The sequence below is a fragment of the Hyaena hyaena genome, unplaced genomic scaffold (genome assembly GCF_003009895.1).
Source record: "Hyaena hyaena isolate Hyena2069 unplaced genomic scaffold, ASM300989v1 scaffold_209, whole genome shotgun sequence".
In the NCBI taxonomy this organism is placed as follows: Eukaryota; Metazoa; Chordata; class Mammalia; order Carnivora; family Hyaenidae; genus Hyaena; species Hyaena hyaena.
The window spans coordinates 2,117,590-2,142,137 of NW_024080844.1; the positions used below are offsets into that span (position 1 = coordinate 2,117,590).

Below are 24,548 nucleotides of genomic sequence, written 5' to 3' on the forward strand. Positions count from 1 at the left end.
CAGGCTGAGCTGTCAACACAGCCTGGCCCACAAACTGGGAGGTCATGACCTGAGCCATTAGTTGGATACCTAACTGAGCCACCCAGGTGCCCCCACACTTTTTTTTTTTTTAAATATTTTTATTTATTTCTAGGAGAGAGAGAGAGAGACAGCGTGAGCAGGGGAGGGTCAGAGAGAGAGAGGGAGTCACAGACTCTGAAACAGGCTCCAGGCTCTGAGCTGGCAGTCAGCACAGAGCCCGACGCGGGGCTCGAACCCACGAACCGCGAGATCATGACCTAAGCGAAAGTCGGACGCTTAACCGACTAAGCCACCCAGGCGCCCCGCCCCCACACTTTTAAGTTGCTTCTGCAGGGAAGGTCAGGTGATCCATGTTACTTAATTGCTTTCAGTTCCAGTGCCCATGCCAATGTTTTCAACAGGCTGAGGCCCTCTGAAGCAGGAACCGCCACCTGGCTCTAGCGCTCATTTCATAACTACAGTTGTGACTATTCTTGGCATTACGTGCTTTGTTTCCCCTAGGAGAATGTAAACTCCATGAGAGGGTTTAAATCTTGTTGCAGTATTTCCAAGCTTTTCCTTCGGGTAGTATTAGTGATGGAATTAAGTGTCTGAGAAATAGCTAGTGGATGCCAAAAGATCATGACCACGAAACTGGTCTATGGCTTGGATGACTGCAAGTAGATTAATGACTGGTTGAAAATCATTCCAAAATGACTAATGAAATAAATTTAAAAAGGCCTCTCTACGATATTAGAAACCCCAGTCTTGTTTTTAATAAACCTGAGTGAGGGAAGAGAAAAATAGCAAATTTGAGTGTTAATATATGTTTAAACCTTGACTTAATCATAATGACAGCAAGTGAGGAATTTCCTCTATTTTAGATAAATGTCCTCAGGATCAAGTTCCCAGAGGCCGAACAGTAAGTTGCAGTATAAGAACATAGAGAACACCTGTCACAATCTTAACTGACCATTAGTATGCTGACGATAATTATCTTGGAGGACTGAGGGAGGGCCCAAACCACTACAGGCAGGAATGTTAAGTCCTGTTGCCTTCTGGTCTGAAACGTCCCAAGACTTTGTATACTTAGAATCAGGGGAGAGTGGGCTTGACAGAAGATAAGAGTTGGAGGCTAATGGAACACTAACTCCGTGATCTCCAAATGCGGGGCTGGGCTGACAAAATGGGCACCTGGGTGGCTCAGTTGAGTGTCTGGCCCAGGTCTTGATCCCAGCCCCGTGTCTGGCTCTGTGCTGTGTGGATCCTGATTAAGATTCTTCCTCTGCCCCTCTTGTGCAGCTCTCTAAACAAAATTATAACAAAGCAAAAACCCTAGTGTGACCTTAGCCTCTGGCACTGGGTGGGAGGTTGGACTTCCTCAAATTATGAGGTGCTCTCCAATCCTTGGAACCTATAATCCTGAGGAAGGCGTGGGATGGGTGTGTAGGGTACTGTTCTATTACTGGTAATTCTAGTTTGAGAGATACCCACATTTATTTATACTTCCAAGATCATTATTTGATTTGGTTCTCTGAAAGTTACACCCATTACTAAGAGCCCATCTGAGTTATTTTCATTGAACAGAAAGGGCTTTATGTGGCACTTAATGTAGACAGGGACATGCATCAAGGACTCTACTAGGTACCTTCATACATAACCTGAGGAAAGGATCTGTGCCTCCATGTAACTGTGTGAAACAAAATACAAGAGTTTTTAAAAATTCATTTATTTTACTATTTCCAGGCTTGTGTAATTTTCATGGTAACACAAAATGGCCCTATTCATTTTTAGAGTGTAGATATCATTTAGCGTGGTGGAAAAGACAGGCACCTTGTAAACCCAAATGGCAAAAATAATGTTTCTGGTAACAGTGAGAAAAAGATCCCTAAAAAAATGTACTCTAAATGTAATCAAGTTTTTCACGTCTTGCTTTCTTTTGTACTTGGCTGTCTTTCTTCCAGGTATTAAAACCCAAGACTCTGCTATGGTCAAACTGAGCCCTTCTCCATACAAAACAGTTAAGGACAGGTCTTACAATGATGCTTCTGCCCTTTGATTATGGGCAAAAAAAATAAATATTTAATAAATCTTAATTGCTACTATAGTGAAAGAGCTCTATAGAGCATTCTGAGGTCCTTCAGTTTTGAAGAGTGTAAGTGCTCCTGAGACCCAAAGGTTTGAGGACTGTGTTCTAGGTTAAGACACAGGAGCCTTGAGAGCTTAAGTGGCTGGGTAAAGCTGCATAGCTGGAGCATGGGAAAGTGGGAATTAAATTCACGTTTGTCCAGCTCACATGGGCTCTTTCTGAGTTCACTGTCAGATGAGGAGGAGTGACTCAGATGTGCACTATCACATGATTTACATATGCGACTGGTGCACAGCTGTCTCATTGGATATTTTTGCTGGGTACCTGGTTATTTCTCATGTTACTAAGTAACTTGCTTTCCTCAAAATAATGAGGAAATGGGTTATGCTTAAAAAAAAAAACAGTAGCAAGGAACGTAATCTGTGTTACAGCCTTCTGGCTCTTCAGAGAAGGGAATGCTGGAAAAGACAGAGCAGCTGTACAGACACTTTTATTCAACCCAAGCCCGAGAGCATAAGGTAATCCCCTCAGACTCATCTGCCAAACCCCACCCCCACCAGGAGAAACTGTTCATAAGAAAGTTCTCTTGAAGCCAATAATAACTTGATGTTGTGACTGGCACTTGCTTATCTTGTTTTTATTTTTTATTTTATTTTTTTAAATATTTTTATTTTATTTCTAGGGGGGAGAGAGAGACAGCGTAAGCTAGGGAGGGTCAGAGAGAGAGGGAGATACAGACTCCTAAATAGTCTCCAGGCTCTGAGCTGGCAGTCAGCACAGAGCCCGACGCGGGGCTCGAACCCATGAACCGCAAGATCATGACCTAAGCGAAAGTCGGACGCTTAACCGACTAAGCCACCCAGGCGCCCCGCTTATCTTGTTTTTAAAACTGACAACACAGGATAAATCTAAATTCCCGAGGAAAGTGTGGAGATAGGATTTGCAATAAACTCAGCATCCAGTTTATAGTCAGATAGTGCATTTTAAAATGCTAGTCGTGTTGTTTTCAACTTTATAATTAAGTAGTTCCTTAGTTTTTTGAGAAAAGGCTTAATTTAAAATTTTACCCCACCTCAAAGATAAAGATCTAAAAGAGTTTATTAGGGAATCTAAATTTCCCTGGATTTCAGAATAAGCATTATGTTTTTTTCCTGAAAGGCAAGACTGAAGAAAAGCTGATGTCCCAAATGACTAGGTCTCTGAGAGAACAATACAGGATTGTTTGACTTCTAAGGACAAGGGTCCTTTGGTATTTGCAGTCAAGAAAATAATCTCTGGATTTCAGGTGTCCTCTGTAACTCACTTACAGGAAAGAAACAACAATTGTGGTCAAAATTACACAGTCAACAGTGAGTTTATTACATTTATCCCATGGGGGATAAACAGATGTATATTGCATTTACCACCTCTTAAAAGAATTTCTAGAATATCTCTCCACTAAGAAAGGGTAGGCAGACTCGGACACCCTTTCTTGCCATGACAGCCCTGCCAGCAAGAATTTTCTGGCTCCAGAGTACACCCACAGATGGGGAGGTAGGGCTCAAGGACAACCATTAGAGAAAAGCTCCACCTAATGGCGAATCACTTTCTGTCACTGTGAAGAACATTCACTCTTGATCTACTGGGCACGACAGATTAGACCTGGAAGTGAAGATGATTTTATTTTCCAAACAGAAACAACCATCGGATTGCACTGCTTAGAGCATTAAGAAAAACAGGCAGGGATAGAAGACTGATACTTGGTACTTATCTTTTTTTTCCAATGTTTTACTTATTTTTGAGAGAGAGAAAATGCAAGTGGGGGAGGCGCAGAGAGAGAGGGAGACATAGAATCTGACATAGGCTCCAGGCTCTGAGCTGTCAGCACAAAGCCTGAACAGGGCTCGAACTCACAAACTGTGAGATCGTGACATTTAACCACCTGAGCCACCCAGGCACCCCAATAACTTGGTACTTACAAATCAAAATGTCAAGGCAAAAGTGGAGAAAGTAGAAAAGGCAAAAGTAGAAAAGAATACTTTCATTAATCAAGGCCTTGTTCTCATTTCATAATTATAAGCTTTTATTAACGTCACAGAATGTATAAGAAAATTACAATAGCCTCAGTGTTCATTTTTCTATATATTTGAAGGCCTAAGGTCAGTATTTTCTCTCTCTCTTTTTTTTAATTTTTTAAAATGTTTTATTTCTAGGAGAGAGAGAGAGACAGTGTGAGCAGGGGAGGGTCAGAGAGAGAGGGAGTCACAGACCGAAACGGGCTCCAGGCTCTGAGCTGGCAGTCAGCACAGAGCCCAACGCAGGGCTTGAACCCATGAACCGCAAGATCATGACCTAAGCGAAAGTCAGACGCTTAACCGACTAAGCCCCCCCAGGCGCCCCCTAAGCCACCCAGGCGCCCCCTAAGGTCAGTATTTTCAATTGCTTATGATTGAGGAGAAATGTTATTCAGGGATTAATAATAATAACAATATTATTTTTTAAAGATTTTTTAAAAAGTAATTTCTACATCCAATGTGGCGCTCGAAGCTACAGATACCAGTTTTATTTCATCTTAGACTAGAAAATACATAGATGTAGCTGTATCTGTTCACAGATAAATAATCCCATTACCTTACACTGTGTAATGCTCTGTGGTTTTTCAAAGCATTCTCACAATACCTTCGTGTACATCATGTCCTCTGGTTCTGGCAAGAAGAGACTTGTCAGGGGGCTGGGCAAGTAGTGTTTCCATGTCATCCAGGAAGGAAAGGAGACTGAGAGACGTTTCTGTAACTTGCTCAAGGTGAAGCACTAAGATTCTGTGACTTTCACTTTGGTGATTTTTTTTTTTTGGCATTATATCATGTTGCTTCTCACTATATTATGCTGAGAGTGAAAATGTCACTATCCAGCTTAATCAGGATTCTCTTGATAAGGCTGGTTGAACTGACCTCTCCATCAACGGACTAAAGGGGCAAGCATTTCCCCACATTTCACATGGTCTGATGATCTCTGTCTTCAGGGAACAGCCGACTATCCAGGTATGAAAAACATGATTAGGAAACACTAAGCTATTCTATTAACCCAACAAAGGGCCATCTTCACACCTCACCAGGTCAGAAACTACGAAAGAGTCCCAAACAAAAAATCCTAATAATGCATGTTATGAAGTAAAAATTGGATACTTTCTGTTTCTTTATTGTGGTGAAGAATGTCATCTGGGTTCCTTCCACCTAAAGACCCACTTATCAGACCTGCAGCAGAACTCCGTGTCTGATTTCAGCCTTGGGGAAGCAAAGAGGACGAAGCTGAAAAGCTCAGCTTTCTGGATGATATGGCTCATTCAAGAGCTCTTTTCCTTTTGAGTCTGCTGGCCAGGAGACCTGGATATGGTAGGGCTTCAGCTCCTCAGGAGGGAGAGAACCTGGGGCACTGCTCATGAGGTCATGCCCTCGGAAGGATTTGGGGAAGGCTATGACATCTCTGATGCTTGGTGCTCCAGTGACAAGGCACATCAGTCTGTCTAACCCTGGAAGTAAAATACCGAAGTCAACAGATGAGAATGTAGCATAAGGTTGGGAGTGACTAAGTTTTTCTACAAAGGTTGTAGAGAACTTATATAAGAATTTTTAAAAATGTTTAAATGCTTATTTATTTTTGAGAGAGAGACAGCGTGAGTGGGAGAGGGGCAGAGAGAGAGGGAGACACAGAACCCAAAGCAGGCTCCAGGTTCCGAGCTGTCAACACAGAGCCCGATGCGGGGCTCAAACTCACAAACCAAGAGATCATGACCTGAGCCAAAGTCAGACGCTCAACCAACTGAGCCACCCTGGTGCCCCAATTAAATAAGAATTTTTAAAAAATTGTTTATTTTTGGGACAGTGCAAGCAGGGGAGGGGCAGATGGGGGGAGCAGAGGATCTGAAGCGGGCTCTGCACTGACAGGCTGAAAGCACAGAGCCTGATATGGGGCTCGACCTCCGGAACCGTGAGATCATGACCTGAGCCAAAGTTGGACGCTCAACTGACTTGAGCCACCCAAGCACCCCTAAATAAGAATCTTTAACAAGTTGCAGTCAAGCATAATTCCCTGTCTTTTGAGGGAACTTCTGTTTGTTTGAGAAGTTCTCTTCTATCTCATTCTAGAAAAGTATTCAGGATGAATATTCACATGCTCAAATTATGACACGGCAATTAGTGAATTGTCAGCAAGGGTTTTTCAAAGGTTGACGAAAATCAGGTGCTACGCAGGGCAATGCAAGGTCACAGATGGAAGTCCTTGCTGTTGAGGGCCTACAATCTAGGTGAGCTTCCAAGAATTTCTCACGCTCTTGCTTGCTTGATAAAACAAAGCAACCATGGCAGAAGGGCACTGGCACATTTCTACTTGCACATGAGCTAAATACTATGGAGCAGTGCTTTCCAGACTCATGAATGTGTCTGTGAGCCTCCAGGCATTTGAACAATACTGACTTAAGACTGAAGTTTTATTTGATTAAAAAAATCTTCCATACAAATTATCAATCAAGTTTTATCTTTAACTGGTAAAATATACTTTAAACATATCCCAATGAAATGAAAATACAGATTTGAAGTCTTATAATATTCTTGGGCTTGCACCCTATCCTTTTTACCCCCTCTCCTCCTCTACCCCAGCCTGTAAACTGAGCCCAAATTTGAGACATAGGATTATGGAATGAAATTTAGCTTGTAAAAGGATACACTGTTTACCTAAGGCAATTCCTCCATGAGGGGGCGCCCCAAAATCTAAAGCCTGGAGCAGGTGGGAGAGCAATTTCACATCTTCCTGAAATTCAAAACATAATTCAATTTGAATACAAATGCTGCACAGTAAGCTTGGGTGCTAAAGGGAAAATAAAGTTGAGCTAAAAAAAATACCATAAGAGGTTGACAGTTTAGCTAGAGAGTATGACAAGTCACAGATATTAAAACATGCAGAGACACACCTGGCACTCAGCACCAGTCCCAAGTCATGTATTATACTGATAATGTAAACAGAGCAACACCAAGCGAGGACATGGAGATGCCGGCTCAGAAAGGTAGGGTGAGAGCAGGAAACTGTCCTATCACACGGCCAAGTGAGGAGAACATTATTAAGAGGGAAGCGGTGTCAAACACTCCTGGGAGGTAGGACAGCTTGGTGGCCAAGAACAGGCCACTGGGTTTGGTGGCTCTGCAAGTTAACTTAGGTGGGGCGACATTGTGTAGACACGCTGAGTGCATCTGACAATGGTTCTCACCAGGCTGCACATGAGAGACAGGTGGGGACCTTTCAAGGAACAGATGCTGAAGCCTCACATTTGCAGCTTTTTACTTAATTGGTCTGGTGTGGACTAGTGCACTGTGTCTTCTCGTTTTTGTATTTTTAACACTTTGCAATTGATTCTGTTCTCATGTGCAGCAGGGCTGAGAACCACTGATGGGAGAGAAGAAGCAGAAGCAGTGAATTCTCCATGGACTCATTTGAGAAGCTTAACAACAAAAGGAAGGAAGAAAATCAGCTGGCAAGCTGACGGCTGGATGCCTTGAGTTGGGAGGAAAAAACTTAAGGGACGTCACAATGTCCTTAAAGCTTCTGGGGAGTCTGGGGGTTTGAGTTCTCCAATCCTGCTCTCAAAAAATCCATCCTACCCCACGGCTGTTAGTGAACTTGCAGAGCCACCAAACCCCGTTAGTTAACCCCACAAAATCACCTTTCAGGATCAGACTCTCTTGGACACTTTCTATTTTGAAATCTATCCTGGCCTTCTATGGAATCATCAAGAAACTGCAGATTCTTAGGCCTGCATCTTATAGACTCTTTCTTTTTAAAATTACCCCACTATCACTAAAATAACTGTCTCTTTCTCTAGCATTATCAACATTTCCATGCATTTCCAACCACATCATTTTTTGAGCAGTGTGGTGGTGAGGAGGGTAAGAGCTTGGGCTCAAGAGCCATCTGCCTGGATTCAAATTGTGGCTCAGTTTACTTCTGTGCTGTGTGGCCTTCGGCGAATTAATTAATCTGCTTCAATCACTCATTCTCATTTATTTTATTTAAAAACATTAAAAAATTTTTTAATGTTTATTTTTGAGAGAGAGAGACACACGCAGAGGGAGGGACTGAGAGAGGGCAACACAGAATCTGAAGCAGACTCCAGGCTCTGAGCTGTCAGCACAGAGCCCAATGCAGAACTCAAACCCATGAACTGTGAGATCATGACCAGAGCCAAAGTTGGATGCTCAACCTACTGAGTCACCCAGGCACTCCTAAAAACATTTTTTAGGGGCGCCTGGGTGGCTTAGTCGGTTGAGCGTCCGGCTTTCGCTTGGGTCATGATCTCGTGGTTCGTGGGTTCGAGCCCCGCGTCGGGCTCTGTGCTGACTGCCGGCTCAGAGCCTGGAGCCTGTTTCAGTCTGTGACTCCCTCTCTCTCTGACCCTCCCCTGCTCACTCTCTCTCTCTCCTCTCTCTCTCTCTCCTAGAAATAAATAAAACATTAAAAAAAAAATTTAAAAACATTTTTTAAATGTTTATTTTATTTACCTTGAAAGAGAGATAGTGCACGCGCATGTGCATGCATGCGGAGGAGGGGCAGACAGAGGAGGGAGAGAATCCCAGAATCCCAAGCGGGCTCTGCATTGTGAGGCTTGAACTAATGAAACTGGGAAATCATGACCTGAGTTGAGATCGAGTCAGACACTTAACCAACTGAGCCACCCAGTCACTTATCTTTAAAATGGGCAGAATAAGGGTATTTATCTCAGAAAGTAATTGTGAGGATTAAATGTATCAATGCATATAAAGTACTTAGTGCCTGGCACATATAGTAAGCACTAATAAACAGCTTTTATTATCATTTACTTTTCAAAATCTTACACTAAAGGTAGAGAGACAAGCCAACACTATTCTGTATCTAGAGAATCATTCATTCATAACAAATTAAAAAAAAAAGCCCACAAACATTATGGAAGGGATTCATACTGCTATACCACCAACATCAGCTAAAGCAACAAATATTCTGGTTAAAAAAAAAAGGGTTACAAGATAACGTTACCTTTAGCAACGTTGCCAGAATGTAACGTTGGAGCTCTGCGTCATGTATTCGGATAGAACCACCTCCTATCTCACTGCCATTTAAAACCAAGTCATAGTGTTGGCTACGGACCTAGAAGATTCACAGACTTTATGTTAGAGAAAATTTTTATAGTTTTCTGTTCTACAGCAATTTAGAGACAATGTATTAACTACAAGCTCAAATCCGACAATCTTTTCCGAGGCTTCCAGAACTGGGTCAGACTGTGAAATCTGAACTCCTTTGCCTTTGTTTCCACATTTCCTCTTAAATTGGTACAGATATGGTACCTGTTTGGGTTCTGTGTATAAGAGGTGGATGTCACTGGGGTGGGGAGCGGTAAATGGGTGGTGGGCTGACTCCAGCTCTCCGGGATTTTCCTCCTTGGGAAGGAAGAGCGGGAAATCCACAACCCAAAGGAAAGAGAACAGAGCTGGGTCACGGAGCACCAGTCCTCTTGCTTCTAGAAGGTCAGCACATTCCAGTCGTAGTTTTCCCAATACAGAGCACTGGCAACAGAAAATACAACCATGAGTTAATTGCTGTGACAGCAGACAGAAAATGACACAACCTGGACTCTAGAGTCAGGCTATCCTGTAGGGATTAGACAATTAATAGACGAGATGCTCTGGGGTGCCTGGGTGGCTCAGTCGGTTAAGCGTCCAACTTCAGCTCAGGTCATGATCTCGCAGTCCGTGAGTTCGAGCCTCACGTCAGGCTCTGTGCTGACAGCTCAGAGCCTGGACCCTGCTTCAGATTCTGTGTCTCCTTCTCTCTCTGCCCCTCTCTCACTCACAATCTGCCTCTCCCTCTCAAAAATAAACAAACATTAAAAAAAAAGTTTAAAAACTCAATAAGACACTCTAAGCCTCTCAGGAGACAGTGATCTGAGGATGATCTGACTGCAGTGTGGTTGAGAATGATTGTCAGACTCGGCCGACTGAGTAAGGATTTAATAACACAGTGACGGAGAGCACGGGTACCAAAGCTTGACTGACTTGGGTGTGTCTGTTTGCCTCCTGACTTCCCTACACTTTTTTCCATAGTAAAATGGAGCTAAATGTACCTACTCCAAAAGCTGGTGAAGACTGAGACAAGGCATGGAAAGTGCAATTATGACCGGCAGCTATGTGATCTTCCTTACTGCTCCTGAAGGTCGTGGTGAGGCTCTGATGAGTGCCTGACACACAGCTGATGGCCAATACATGCTGGCTATTATTAGAGGTGCAGTAGGGATTAGAGGTTGGTTTAAGAGTGTGACTTTTGGAACCGGACTTTGTAGGTTAGAAATCTGGGCCCTCCACTACCTAGCCATGTGTGAACAGATTTTTAACCTCTGTGCCTCGGGTTTCTGATCTTGGAATGGTAACGGTATCAGTCCTTCTCTCAGTAAGGCTGGCATGAGGATTAAGTGAGTTAATATGCACAAAGTACTGAGAACAGTACTGAGCAAACAGGAAGTGCTCCCTGAGTGCTAACTCTGATAAGCAGAGCTTCCCTGAAAAAGGGCTGTCAGGACAAACCGTGCCTGGAGACAGGCACAGGTGTCCCTTTATGGCCTCTCCTACCTTACATTTAAATATCTACCCAAGGTACGTGCACTGTGACATATTCAGAATGCTAATGCTATTCCACCTAAGTCTGGTTTCTAGTTCTTTCAAGAAGTCCCGGCAGGAATTAGAATGATACCTTCCTGAGAGAAGAATGCCAGTAGTTTCACTCCATACTAGGAAAGAGTGGAATGACCAAATGATTCTGCAGCAGGATTTTTATACAATACAAAATCCCAAAATTTGTAATAAAGTGGTACATTCCCTAGCAAGTTTAACAGTGATGTTTAGGTCTAGTATTCGAAATAATGTTGATGGGGCACCTAGGTGGTTCAGTCAGTCGAGTGTCTGACTCTTGAACTCTTGATTTTGGCTCAGGTCATGCTCCCAGGTTTGTGGGATCAAGCTCTGCATTGGGCTCTGTGCTGAGCGTGGAGCCTGCTTAAGATTGTTTCTCTCTCTCTCTCTCTCTCTCTCTCTCTCTCCCCCCCCTTGCCTCTCTACCATTCACACTTGCTTAAAAAAACCAAAACTCCAAAACGAATATGATGATTAGTTAATCCATTAAAAAATGATGGCAGCATCAAAACAGATTTGTAAGTAAACAGTTTTCTTCACTGTTGCAGGGGAAAGGAAATTGAGTAGGTTATGTTTATTTATTTATTTTAAAAAATTTGGGGGGCACTTGGGTGGCTCAGTTGGTTAAGCATCTGACTTCGCTCAGGTCATGATCTCGCAGTCTGTGAGTTTGAGCCCTGTGCCGGGCTCTGTGTTGACAGCTCAGAGCTTGGAGCCTGCTTCAGATTCTGTGTCTCCCTCTCTCTCTATCCCTCCCCTGCTCATGCTTTGTCTCTCTCTATCTCAAAAATAAATAAACGTTAAAAAAAATTAAAAACATTTTTTAAAGATCTTATTTATTTACTTATTCATTCAGAGTAATTTCTACACTCAACTTGGGGCTCGAACTCATGACCCTGAGACTAAGAGTCACATGTTCTTCAGAGCAGGTGCTCTGACAGTGGGGTACATTTAGCATTGAAACCAAACTCTGAAATTTCTCCTTTGGAAGGAAACAATGATATGTATGGTACAAACACAAATTAGAAGAATGAACTTGATATAGCACTAATCAGAGACCAATGCTATAAAGGGATCATACTTTAGTACAAGAATGAATTTATATTACACTTGACCTTTCCACTATATTTTCAATATTCATGCTTGACTTATATTCCATATTTGTGAGTATCTTACAATGGTCCTATGGCCAAACCCCATCTTCCACAGATCTCCTTAAGCGCAGTGATTTAGCCAGGGCACAGTGGCACTCAATACCCCCAGCTGCTGCTCCTGAGGAAGAAGGGTCCTGTCCTGACCAAAGCAGGGCCAGAGATGTCTGCCAGCCCAGCATCTCATCTGTCTCTCCACATGTTCAGGAATGCATTACCTACAAAAGTTTGGGATTACCAAATTTTCCTAATCTGCAAGACCTCGAAAATGAAAATATTCTCCCCAGTGAAAATCAATAGCCCTTTACCTAAGTGACTTTCCTAATCAGAGAGATCTAATCTGTGTGAACAATGCCAATGGAGGCTGGTAGCTGGTGAAACACACTTTAGTTTTGATACAGTGCGTTATTAAGGCTGAAAACATTTATTAATATAAAAACACATGCTTAGCAGCTCCACTTAATGAAATGAACACCTTTAAATATGTATTATATACATAGGAGAAAAGAGGCATCGTTCAGCATCAACAGCACAGACATTTAGAGGCAGTTTTCCTTACTGCTTTCCTGTGCTCTCCGGCCGTGAGCAGGACCACACAGTCCTCTTGCATGTCCATCAGTCTGATTAGTTCTGATCTCTGCTCCTCCATTATGGACTTAGCAACTGGAGAATTCCAGTTTCTATTGTCTTTCAGGAATACAGGTAAGACTTCCTGTGGCAAAGAAAAAGACTTTCATCTTTTAAAAAGTGGGATTGATTTATTTTTCTTGTAGTATATAAAGATTTCTTGTTCCCAACAAAACTGGAGATGATCTTCATTCCCTCCCTCAACCCCTTCAAAATGATAGTAAAGGAATCACAAAAGGAATCTCACCATAATGAAAAAATAAAAGGAGATGTAAGGGGGGAAATACTGGCAAAGAGATTTCTGCAGATCTGTGGCAGGCTGCAAGGGAATGGAATAGGAAGGATTAAAGCAACAAGACATCGGAGGCTCCAGCCTGGAGAAAAACAGAGCAGCCTCTGCACAAGAAGGAACTGATTTTAGCAGAAACCTAGAGAGGTTCAGGACTCCTAGGAAGCTTTGGTTTCTCAGAGTAATGGGCAACAGTTCTGCTGCTCCCCCTAAACTGATCCTACCCATTCACAAAGCCCTTCCAAGGATCCTGTGCTCCCAAACAGCTTAAATTTTTTTTTTTCTTTAAGTAAGTTCTATACCCAATGTGGGGCTTGAATTCATGATCTCCAAGATCAAGAGTCTCATGCTCTACCAGCCAGGCTCCACTCCCAACCAGCTTTTAAATGCCTCCTTCTGGCATGTGGGTGGGTGGGTGGGTGGGTTAAACAGGCGATGGGTATTAAGGGGGGCACTTGTGATGTATACCAGGTGTTGTATGTAAATGTTGGCTCACTCGACTGTACACCTGAAGCTAATATTACACTGAGTTAATGAACTGGAATCTCATAAATAAATAAATAAATGCTTCATTCTTAAATATATACAATCAGCAGTCACCATATATCAGAGAAATTCTGCAGTATTAAAAAAAGGTGGGGGGAAGGCACCTGGGTGACTCAGTCAGTTAGACATCTGACATTTGATTTCAGCTCAGGTAATGAACTCAGTTTATGAGTTCAAGTCCTGCATCAGGCTCTGTGCTGATGGTGTGAAGTCGGCCTGGGATTCTCTCTCTCTCCGTCTCTCCTGGCCATGCTCACTCTCTTTCTCTCTCTCTCTCAAAATAAATAAACTTAAGGAAAAAAAAAAAAGGACCCGAAAGGAAAGAGATAATTTAGGGACCAAAGGAGGAAGGACTGAATCCTCAAAGGCACTCAAAAATATATTTTATCAATAAAAGCAGAATAAAATATGATGATAAAAAAAAAGAAACAGCTATTGGGACATAAAAATGACTGGTTAAAAAGAATTCAAGAGAAGAGTTGAAGCAATATGTCAGAATGAAAGGGACAAAGAAAATTATGGGAAAGGACACAGGAAAAAAAAAGAGATATACATGTTATAAAACAAGGTCCAAATAGAAATTTTAAAAAATTCCAAAGAGAGACTACAGAAAATGATGAAGTCAAAACAATTAGTACTAGAAGAGTTTTCCACAGATGACAGGCATAAGCCATCATATTGAAAGGGCCCTTCTGGAGTACAACACACTGAATGCAAAATGACCCAAAGGTACACAACTTGAAATTTCAGAACACGAACAATCAGGAGGCTAAATGCTTCCAAAGGAAAGCAATCAGGTTTGCTACAAAGGAATAAATTCATATGAGCATCAGGCTTCTCATCAGGAACAGCAGGTACAAGAGAAAAAAGCAATGCCTTCAACAAGCTAAGGCTGTGCTATGTAATACATATAGCATCACCACTCACACGTACCTATTGAGATTAACTGAAATGAAATGAATTATGAATTCAGCTCCTCAGGTACACCAGCCACATTGTAAGCACTGGATAGCTATGCTGGCCAATGGCTACCATATTGGATGATGCAGATGCAAAACACTTCCACCAACACAGAAAGTTCTGTTGGACTGCATGGCTCTAAAGCAATATGACTGCCAATTCAAGATTTTATACTAAAGCCAAATTAGCAATCAAATGTGAGGTTTTAAACATAAAGGCATTCTTGGACCAGCAAGTTTATCTCTTGACTGCCTTCTTGGAAATACTTGAGGATCTACCTCAGCACAAATAAAAAACAGGAAGATTTGGGATCCAGGGAAAGTGGCTTCAACTCAGAAGCAAGATGAAGAAAGGGTCCAGAAAGACAGCTGTGCAGAAGGTACAGAGTAATTCGGTGTGGTCTGTGTATGGGAGCTGTATCTCTCATGCAGGAAGCTAACAGATAAAGTTCAAAGTGGAGAAGTAACAGAAAAGACGGTATGTAGATATATTTCTAAAAATGGAAGCACTCTGGTTAGAGTGGGACTGGATGTGGCACGAGCTAGAACAAACACTTATTGCATCTTGTTATGCAATAACTTCTTTACCATTTGTGTTTTTACCTATTGCTGATTCATACACCTATTAAAAAATGTAACCCAAGTTAGAATATATTAATAATATGAAAAAACAGGGGTGCCTGGGTGGCTTAGTCAGTTGAGCATCTGATTTCGGCTCAGGTCATGATTTCATGGTTCATGAGTTTGAGCCCTACATCGGGCTCACTGCTGTCATCACGGAGCCTGCTCTGGATTCTCTGTCCCCCATCCTCTCTCTGTCCCTCCCCTGCTCACACATACACACACTCTCTCAAAAATACACAAACATTTCTAAATAAACAAACAAACAAATAAATAAATAGAAAAAAACAGAAGTAGTGCCCATTTCTTCTATAAAAGTCCAGGAAATTAGAAAAGTAAAAAAGAAAAGAGGAAAAGAGAAGAAGAGGAAAAGCAGATAATTTAATAAGAGTTCCATTGACTAAAGGCTAATGAAGTACTGAAGGCTCACTTCCTGGTCCTGTGGCTTCTAGATGCAGATTTCAAACATTGGGAAGATAAAAGTAAAGAAACAAAATTGGGAAATCTAGAATTGCCAATTTTGAATTTTGTCAAGGGCATAAAACTAACCTAAAACATTATCTACTAGTACCATCATTTCATAAAGGAAAAAACACTTCTACATCAAATAAGGAGAAGTAATGGATAATTCTTTAAATTTGTTCAACTTTATGAAAAGCTTTTTATATTACTCTGACTTTTCTCACTTTGCCCTCACCCATTTTGGAAACCATTATCCTAATCTTTTTCTTTCTTACTGAAAAATCGCTTGAAGTCTGAGGTATGATGTGGTGGTGGTAGGGGTGGGTAGTCCATTTTCAGCACTCAAATACTGTGAGTTTTTGTCTTGTTTTGTGTTTTAGGTAGGCTCCATGCACAGTCTGTATATAAATGCGGGGCTTGAACTCATGACCCTGAGATAAGACCTGAGCTGAGATCAAGAGTCAGCCACTCAACTGACTGAGCCACCCAGGTGCCCCACAGATGTTTTTACACGGTTATGAGCAGTGTTTATATAATTCTGTATTTTCCTTTTCTTACAAATCATTACAAGACAGACATTACCTCCATACTACAAACTCTATGGAGAAAAAGTTTTAAAAAGCAACTTTAGGGGCACCTGGGTGGCTCAGTTGGTTAAGCATCCAACTCTTGGTTTTGGCTCAGGTCATGATCTCATGGTTCTTGAGTTTGAACTCCACACTGGGCTCTGTGCTGACAGCTCGGAGCCTGCTTAGGACTCTCTTTCCCCTCTTTCTCTGCCCCTACCTGATTATGCTTTCTCTCTCTCAAAATAAATAAACTTAAAAAAACAAATAAGTAAAAAGCAACTTTAATTCCTTTGAGTATAATTTATTTAATCAATCCCATATAATTTCATTTTATTCCTACTGTAAATGATATTGAGATGAGCATAGTCTCCTCATATTTAAATGTTTCTATAAAGCATATCACAGAAAACTAATGACCCAAAGAGCACGGTTATTTTTTTTTTTTTTTTTGCTTTCAAATTTCTGTTTAATAAGGGAAGCCTTTCTTTAAATGACATTGTATATGGAAGATCAGTATGTAAAAGGAAGGAAGGACAATCTACTCTTCTTGGAGAGCCTGGCATGTGCATTCCCACTTCTCTCCCTCCAGTTGGAGTGTCCCCTTAGAAGTTCCTTAGACTCTGAAATTCCATGAATGAAACAGGCACCCAAGTCCAGAGTGTTTCTTTTGATCATTACTTCACTTTCACAAATATTAGTAACTGGAGTGGAAATTGTACTCTGCCCAGATCCACGCAGGTCCCTTTTACTGTATCTGTGTCTTTCCTTGGCTTTGGTGAATTTTTGCTTACAACAACTATTAACTTCTAGAGCACGGTTATTTTTAAAGTTACTGATTCTGAAAGGGCTGAGGCCATCGACAGGTCCAGTGACAAGGCAAGAAGGCCCATCCCCCACTCCTGCTCCCCAGTAGCTCAGTCCTACCATTCACCAAGCCAAGAACACAACAGGCGTCAGTCAAAGGTGTATTCCAGGTTTTAAAAAGGGTATGTAAAAACAATGAATGCAAGCTTTCTTTCAGACCTTGGGCACATGGGGCTCTAATCTAATCCTAACTGAATTAAAATTCAACATTTATTTTAAAAACTGTGGTTTTTCACATTCTGATTAAATGGCGAATTAGGATTAGAGTAACTTTAATAATAAAAAGAAGAAAAATAGAAGAATGTTCTGAAGTAACGAGACCTCAAATCTAATGACTGTATAAGAGCTCTAACAATTATTAAAAATATTGAATCCCTAAAAGAGAAAAAAAACTGTTGTAATTAAATTCTTACCTGATTAAAATGGTCAGCCGCAAATTTTCTAAGGGACTCAATGTCCTTCCTTTTTAAGTATTTCTGATGAAAGAAAATCAAAGTAAGCTTACAATATGATGGCTTCATAAACATGTCTATGTCTATGATATCAAATGGGATACAAATATATTTTGTGTCCTTCCATCATGATAGTAGGATTCAATAAAAGTTTAGTTTCTGCTTCCAAGGGACACAATTTTCACCTGTAACAGGGCCTATTAATTCCCCAACCCCTTCCCCCCCAGTTATGCAGGCCTCACTGGAAACTGCCATGAATATATTCCACAGAAGATCCTGGATGTGTGATACATAGGGTAACTGTTCAAAAGGAATCTTTACAACTGAATTGTGTAAGAAAAAAGTAACTTTCAGATCAAAAAGAGGACTAGAATTTGCTTATTTCAGGTCTTTTTAAAAAATCATCTCAAAACCTTTAAGTGAGACACTCTATCATCATAACTAATATTCTTGGGGCACTAGACTAGGTATGGGAGATATAAGAAGGTGGAGGCATGGTTCACATCCCCGCACTTCTTATAATACGCATGGGGAAGACTGGGCATACGCAAATTGAGGCAAACAATAACAATACGCAATATACATTATCCCGAGCTTACCTGGACACATTCGTTATGTCTGGTCTAGAGTATAGACACAAATTACTTTCCACTAAACATACGAGGTGACTGATAAAAGTAATGAGACTGAATTCTTATTCCCATTTTGAATATGCTAATATGCTCCAGTATACAAATGAGGAGTCTTTCAAACTAGTAATTTTATTCAAAGGACTTCTGGAACCCCTCTTATTAAATTACATTCAACACAGGTGTGCTAACACCAGAAAACAGACGTGTCTCGTTCATAGCAGCACTCTCCACAATAGCTAAAACATGGAAAGAGCCTAAGTGTCCATCAACGGACGAATGGATCAAGAAGATGTGGTTTATCTATACCATGGAATACTACATGGCAATGAGAAACAATGAAATCTGGCCATGTGTAGCAACATGGATGGACCTTGAGGGTGTTATGCTGAGCGAAATAAGTCAGGCAGAGAAGGACAAATATCATATGTTTGCACGTATAGGAGGATTAGGAGGAACTTGACGGAGGAACAAGGGGGAGAAGAAGGGCGGAAATGGTGGGGGAAAGGGAGAGAGGCAAACCATGAGAGACTCTTGAATGCTGACAAAAACTGAGGACTGATGGATGTGGGGGGGAGGGGGGATGGGCATGGAGGAGGGCACTTTGGGGATGAGCACTGAGTGTTATGTGGAAACTAATTTGACAATAAACTATTTGTAAAAAATAAAAAAATAAAAAAATAAAAAAATAAAAGAAAACAGACGTGTCTCATCACCTCAGGGTCAGTGTTCACCTCGCCCAACCATTCCTTCTCCGGCCCTTGTTTGCCCTCTTTTGCTTTTTGCAGCGCTACCTCTTTTCTCCTCCCTTGTTTGAATGCATCTGAGACCAGAGCCCTGGGAAGACTGAGAACCAACATGCAAGGGCAGTGCTGGAGCTGACAGGGCCTGGAAGACTTTGGATAAATTGAGGCTGAACCCAGGGTCTGAACACGATTTCATGCTCATCACTGGTGGGAATGATCCCAAATGAAATACAAGAGTACTTTACAGCATTTTTTTAAAAGGAAGAAAAAAAACCTCTAGATCTTGGGTGTAAACTCATACTCACAAGGGAAAGTATTAAACTTTATATGAAAATATATATTCTTATAAAAAGAATTGTTCTTCTTGAAGTTTAAATGTGCCAGTATTGAACTGCTCATGACTTACTGTTCCTTCAGAGATACATATGGCCTTGACCGTTCCTTGGGGTTTACTAAGTGCATCTTGAAGAAATCCAACTTCTGTGTTTCTGAACACATCACTAATATCTACAATCTATAAAATGGGTAACAACAAAGGGTAAGCAAAAGTGAAGTACTTTTTATCTCAAAAACTTTTACAAACAAGATTCTAAAGAAGCCAGTAGATCTTTATTAACATTTATAGAGTGCATTCATAATGTTTACTGTGGGCTGGGCACCATGACAAGGGTTAATATTCTAATGTATTATTCACTGTTATTAATTCATTTAATCAGTACAACAGATTATAAGATAAGCACTCTCATTATTCTCATGTAACATATGAGGAAACCAAGGCACAGAGAGGAAAACTAAATCAGCCTAGAAGACATAGCTGGTAAGGGGCAGATCCAGAATTTAACCTAAGGAGTCTGACTTAAGAAAGGAGCCTGGGTGTCTCAGTTGATTAAGCATCTAGCTCTTAATCTTGTCTCAAGATCATGGCTGATCAAGTTCATGTGATCGCATCCTGAGCCGGGCTCTGCACTGACAGCAAGGAGCCTGCTTGGGATTCTCTCTCTTCCTCTTTCCCCTCTGCCCTTCTCCCCCTTGTGTGTGCACAGATTCTCTCTCTCTCAAAATAAAGAAATGAAACATGAAAAAAAAAAAAAAAAAGAGCTACTATTCCATACTACAAAAGAAGAAATAAGGAATGGTTAGGTTGACAGCTGTAAGCAGGCAGTTAGGACTTTTTGTATATATTTTTTCATCCTAAGACATCCTAACACTGCCTATTTATAGAGGAAGTAGAACTTCAATTTCTAAGGAATGTGCACTGACAAACGGAATACAGAAATGTCACCGGCATGACAGATGTGATGGGCTGTTTCTAAGAGCAAATAATGAGAGGCTTGCTAATGGGAACTGCTCTATATAAACACGACCCTTACTCTTAGTTAAATATGTGTAGAGTTTGATACTTTGAATAAACATTTCGATATGAGCTCTTTATAGGCTAGGGAGACAGAGCACGAGCTGGGGAGGGGTAGAGAGAGAGGGAGACACAGAATCTGAAATAGGCTCCAGGCTCTGAGCTGTCAGCACGGAGCCCAATGCGGGGCTCGAACCCATGGACTGTAAGATTATGACCTGAGCCGAAGTCGGATGCTTAACCGACTGAGCCACCCAGGTGCCCCAAAAAAGAATAACTCTTAATCATTTGTCTTCCAACTGTTATTTTAGCTTAAGAAAAACCGAAGAGGAAAGAATAGGGCTTTTTTTTTTCCTTTCAAGTTACCATTAACGTCCATATAATTAATAAATTCTTAGTAATAAAAACTTTATAACAAGAACCTTGCTCTTGGAATGGGTCTTGGAATACAATACACAGAAAAAAGTACTGCAGTGCTAACGGGCTATTATTCTCTCTTGCTGTAGCTTGGATAACAGTGTGTGTAACTTGTTGTAAATTTCAAAGTGGTTTAAAAGACTGTAGGACTATGTGGGGACAGAGTCTTGGAAAAGTGAAGAGAGGTACCTTCATCCCAAATCGAGTGTCGGGTTTATCAGTTCCATAGCTGGCCATTGCCTCAGCAAAAGTCATAGAAAGAAAAGGAACCACCACAGGATCTTTATCACTGGGCCAGGAATACTGGAGCAAGCCCTCAATTAGACTCCGGATTCCAGTCTGGTCTACAAAAGACATCTCTATGTCAATCTGAAACCAAAATAACATATGAAAACTAACTTGAACAGCCATGATATGAATATGTACATATGTATATATTTCTCTGGTTTCAAGTTGCCACAGGATTCTGCACAAAAATACTTAATGTCTGGATGGGGGTTGTGGGGGACAAATATTACTGTACATCTGTTTTATGTCAGGCACTGTGCAAATACTTTACAAATCTCAGCTTGCTTAATTCCCATCACTAAGTTCCCATTCTCACAGCTGAAGGCTCAGAGGGGCCACATAACTTGCCTGTGTACATGTAGTTAGTAGCAGTGAAGCTGCATTTCATTCTAGGTCTGGCTAACTCCAAAACTTAAGTAAGATTTTTGCACTTCACCACATTGATTAAAACACCACACTGATACCCTATCATACAAAAAACCCAATCACGACAGCTTTGTTGAGTCCAGAGATTAGGTAGATTGAATACCAACATACAGAATTGTTGGTTCTTAATGTACGAGATTTGTTTTCAGAACGTTATCCTACCATGGCCATTAAAACACCGTCAGAGTCTCTGGCATTTCTTAGTTGATGACTGTACTCCTTACAAAACGGACATATGGAATGGATCAAAAATTGAACCATTAGTATCTCAACTGCAGGTTAGTTTAGTTAAATAGCTGATGAAGAAAATGTAATGAGAAGTAAAGCACTGGCATACACTGGTGATTTTGTGGGTTTGGTTCCAGACCACTGCAATAAAGCAAATAACACAATAAAGCAGGTCAAATTAAGTTTTTGGTTCCCAACTGTATATAAAAGTTATGTTTAGGGCACCTGGGTGGCTCAGTCAGTTATGCGTCCAACTCTTGGTTTCAGCTCAGGTCATGATCTCACGGTTAGTGGGTTTAAGCCCCATGCCGGGCTCTGTGCTAACAGTGCAGAGCCTGCTTGGGAGTCTCTCTCTGTCCCTCTCTCTCTGCCCCTCCACCCTGCATCTCTCTCACTCTCAAAATACATAAATAAAACTTAAAAAAAGTTATGTTTATAGGGGTGCCTGGGTGGCTCAGTTGGTTAAGTGTCTGACTCTTGGTTTTGGCTCAGGTCACGATTTCACAGTTCATGAGATTAAGCCTCTCATCTGTGCTATCATGCAGAGCCTGCTTGGGATTCTCTTTCCTACTCTCTCTCTGACCTTTCCCTACTTGCATGATCTCTCTCTCTCTCTCAAAATAAGTAAACTAACTTAAAAACAAGTTATGTTTACACTGTACTGTAGTCTATTAAGTGTGCAATAGCATTATCTTTAAAAATATATATATACACCTTAATTAAAAATACTTTATTGCTGGGGCACGTGGGTGGTTCCATCAGTTAAGCATCTGACTTCGGCTCAGGTTATGATCCTACGGCTCATGGGTTTGAGCCCTGCATCAGTCTCTGTGCTAACAGCTCACAGCCTGGAGCCTCCTTCAGTTTCTGTGTCTCCCTCTCTCTGCCCCTCACCCACTCACATGTTCTCCTTCAAAAATAAACATTAAAAAAAAATACTTTATTGCTAAAAAAATGCTAAACATCATCTGAGCTTTTAGTGAGTCACACTCATCACAGATCAAGAAAACAAATATAATAATAATTAAAAAGTTTGAAATACTGCAAGAGTGACCAAAACGTGACATAGAGACTCAAACTGAATACATGCTGTTGGAAAAACGGCGCCAATACTTGGACCACACAGGGCTGCCCAAACCCTCAACCTGTAAATAATGTGATGTTTGTGAAGCACGACAGAGCGAAGTGCAATAAAACAAGGTATGCTTGTGTATAAAATTACTGCCTGGTCTTGAAATGCTTGGCCGTAGGAAGGCTGAGTAAGTAAGACACAGAAGTGAACATAACTTAGTACCTGAGTAAACTCGGGCTGTCGGTCTGGTCTTGAACCTTCATCTCGATAACATCGGGCAACCTGAAAATATCTACAATTGAAAAATAGCATGATTTGAGGCATGATTTTAGGAAGATACACATACTTTTCCCCAAAAGTTCATTGCGGTTCACTCTATGAAACAAATTAATAATGGTACCTAGAGGAACATAAGAAATTTAAAAATTCTTTATGATGCTCTAATCTAAGCAGATCAAGAGCAGACCCACGAGAAACTAACTGCTCCATACATTGTCTTAAAAATATACAACTGCACCTTCTGATGTTCATATATTAGACTGGCATGCAAGGCAAGTCTATACTTCTTTACACACACTCTTTTGCTTTGGCCAAAGTGAAATATTTGTTGTTCCATGGGTCCACTTGAGCTTCTTGTGCTATGCTATTCTCATTCTCCCCTTTACCTGCTGAGACCCAGTACTATCCCAGAATGCCTCACCCACAAAGATTTTTTTCCTATCTCCCAAAACAGTATTGTTTCACACCTTTTAATACCAAGTTTGCAACCCTCAACAAACTTATTCTTGGGTTCTATCACAGTTGGTTTTATTTATTACCCTATTCTGTCTTACTACATTCATTAACTCCTGGAGAGCAAACCCTATTCTTTTTTGTTTTTAATTCCCTGCACATACACTAGCACAGAGCTTTGCACACGGTGGCCACCCAAAAATCGTTACTCAATAACGACTATAATGTTTAGAGTATTTTACAAGTATTTTCCAAATGCTCATACATTTCCTAACTTCTTTTAACAGATCAGACAATTTTGTATTTCCTTTTCTCCTCTCCACCTCCCTCCCTTTTCTTTTTCTGACAACTAACTCCCAGCCATAAAGAAAGCTCACCTGTCTAAACCACCAACCATCAGAAGCTGCTTAAACTGTTGAGGACTCTGAGGGAGACAATAAAACTTTCCAGGTTCCCTGGATGGTACTACAAACTCTTTTGCACCCTTTTAATGAGAGAAGGAGAGCAGAAATATTGTTAACAAAATCAAACCTAAGGCCTGGTGTAAGCTAATACTTCAGCTCATCACTGAAGTTAACTAAAGATCAATGACTAATCATTTCTTGCTCATTTTTCAGTCCCCCAAAAGGCTTGCACATAGTAGGCTTTAAACTATGTTTGTACATAGGTAATAAATGTATGCTTGTTGAAATGATTTTCCAATTCTGTTATTAGCTAAAGGAATTTTGCGCAATTCCTATTCAATAATTGCTAATTGCTCTTTAAAAAAAATTATATTGGGGCACTTGGGTGACTCAGTCTGTTGAAGCATCTGACTTCAGCTCAGATCATGATCTTGCAGTTCGTGAGTTTGAGCCCTGCATCAGACTCTGTGCTGAGAGCTCAGAGCCTGGAGCCTGCTTTGGAATCTGTGTCTCCCTCGCTCTCTGCCCCTTCCCTGCTCACACTCTGCCTCTCCCTCTCTCAAAAATAAACATTAAAATTTTTTTAAAAAATATTTTATTAAAAAAATTTTTAAATACAATTTATTGTCAAATTGGTTTCCATACAACATCCAGTGCTCATTCCAACAAGTGCCCTCCTCCATGCCCATCACCCACTTTCCCCTTTCCTCCACCCCCTATCAACCCTCAATTTATTCTCTGTATTTAAGAGTCTCTTGTAGTTTGCTTCCCTCCGTTTGTGAGATTATGCACACTGAACTGACTGAGCTGAAGTCAGACACTTAACCGACTGAGCCACCCAGGTGCCCCTCAAATTTTTTTATTTTAGAGAGAGAGTGAGAGTACAAGCAGGGTAGAAGGAGAGAGAAACAGACAGAGAGAATGTTAAGCAGACTCCTCAGT

The 24,548-nt window shown here is 41.0% G+C and overlaps 1 protein-coding gene across 5 annotated transcripts in view; it reads right to left on the reverse strand.

Moving 5' to 3' along the window:
• Window positions 1–3,257: 3,257 nt before the first annotated feature.
• DARS2 (aspartyl-tRNA synthetase 2, mitochondrial) overlaps window positions 3,258–24,548 on the reverse strand; it is a 31,398-nt gene continuing 10,107 nt past the window's right edge. For 2 of the 5 annotated variants that reach the window (XM_039242354.1, XM_039242358.1), the window contains 10 exons: window positions 23,580–23,686; window positions 22,693–22,762; window positions 20,646–20,825; window positions 19,095–19,202; window positions 17,275–17,337; window positions 12,484–12,636; window positions 9,436–9,654; window positions 9,128–9,238; window positions 6,799–6,874; window positions 4,909–5,597 (listed from right to left, as the gene is read on the reverse strand). In XM_039242354.1, the coding sequence (XP_039098285.1) occupies window positions 5,386–5,597; window positions 6,799–6,874; window positions 9,128–9,238; window positions 9,436–9,654; window positions 12,484–12,636; window positions 17,275–17,337; window positions 19,095–19,202; window positions 20,646–20,825; window positions 22,693–22,762; window positions 23,580–23,686 (1,299 nt within the window). In that variant the 3' untranslated portion in view covers window positions 4,909–5,385. Of the gene's footprint in view, window positions 3,786–4,908; window positions 5,598–6,789; window positions 6,875–9,127; window positions 9,239–9,435; window positions 9,655–12,483; window positions 12,637–17,274; window positions 17,338–19,094; window positions 19,203–20,645; window positions 20,826–22,692; window positions 22,763–23,579; window positions 23,687–24,548 lie in introns of those variants that run through there. The other 3 variants (XM_039242356.1, XM_039242355.1, XM_039242357.1) reach the window with 3 other exon arrangements.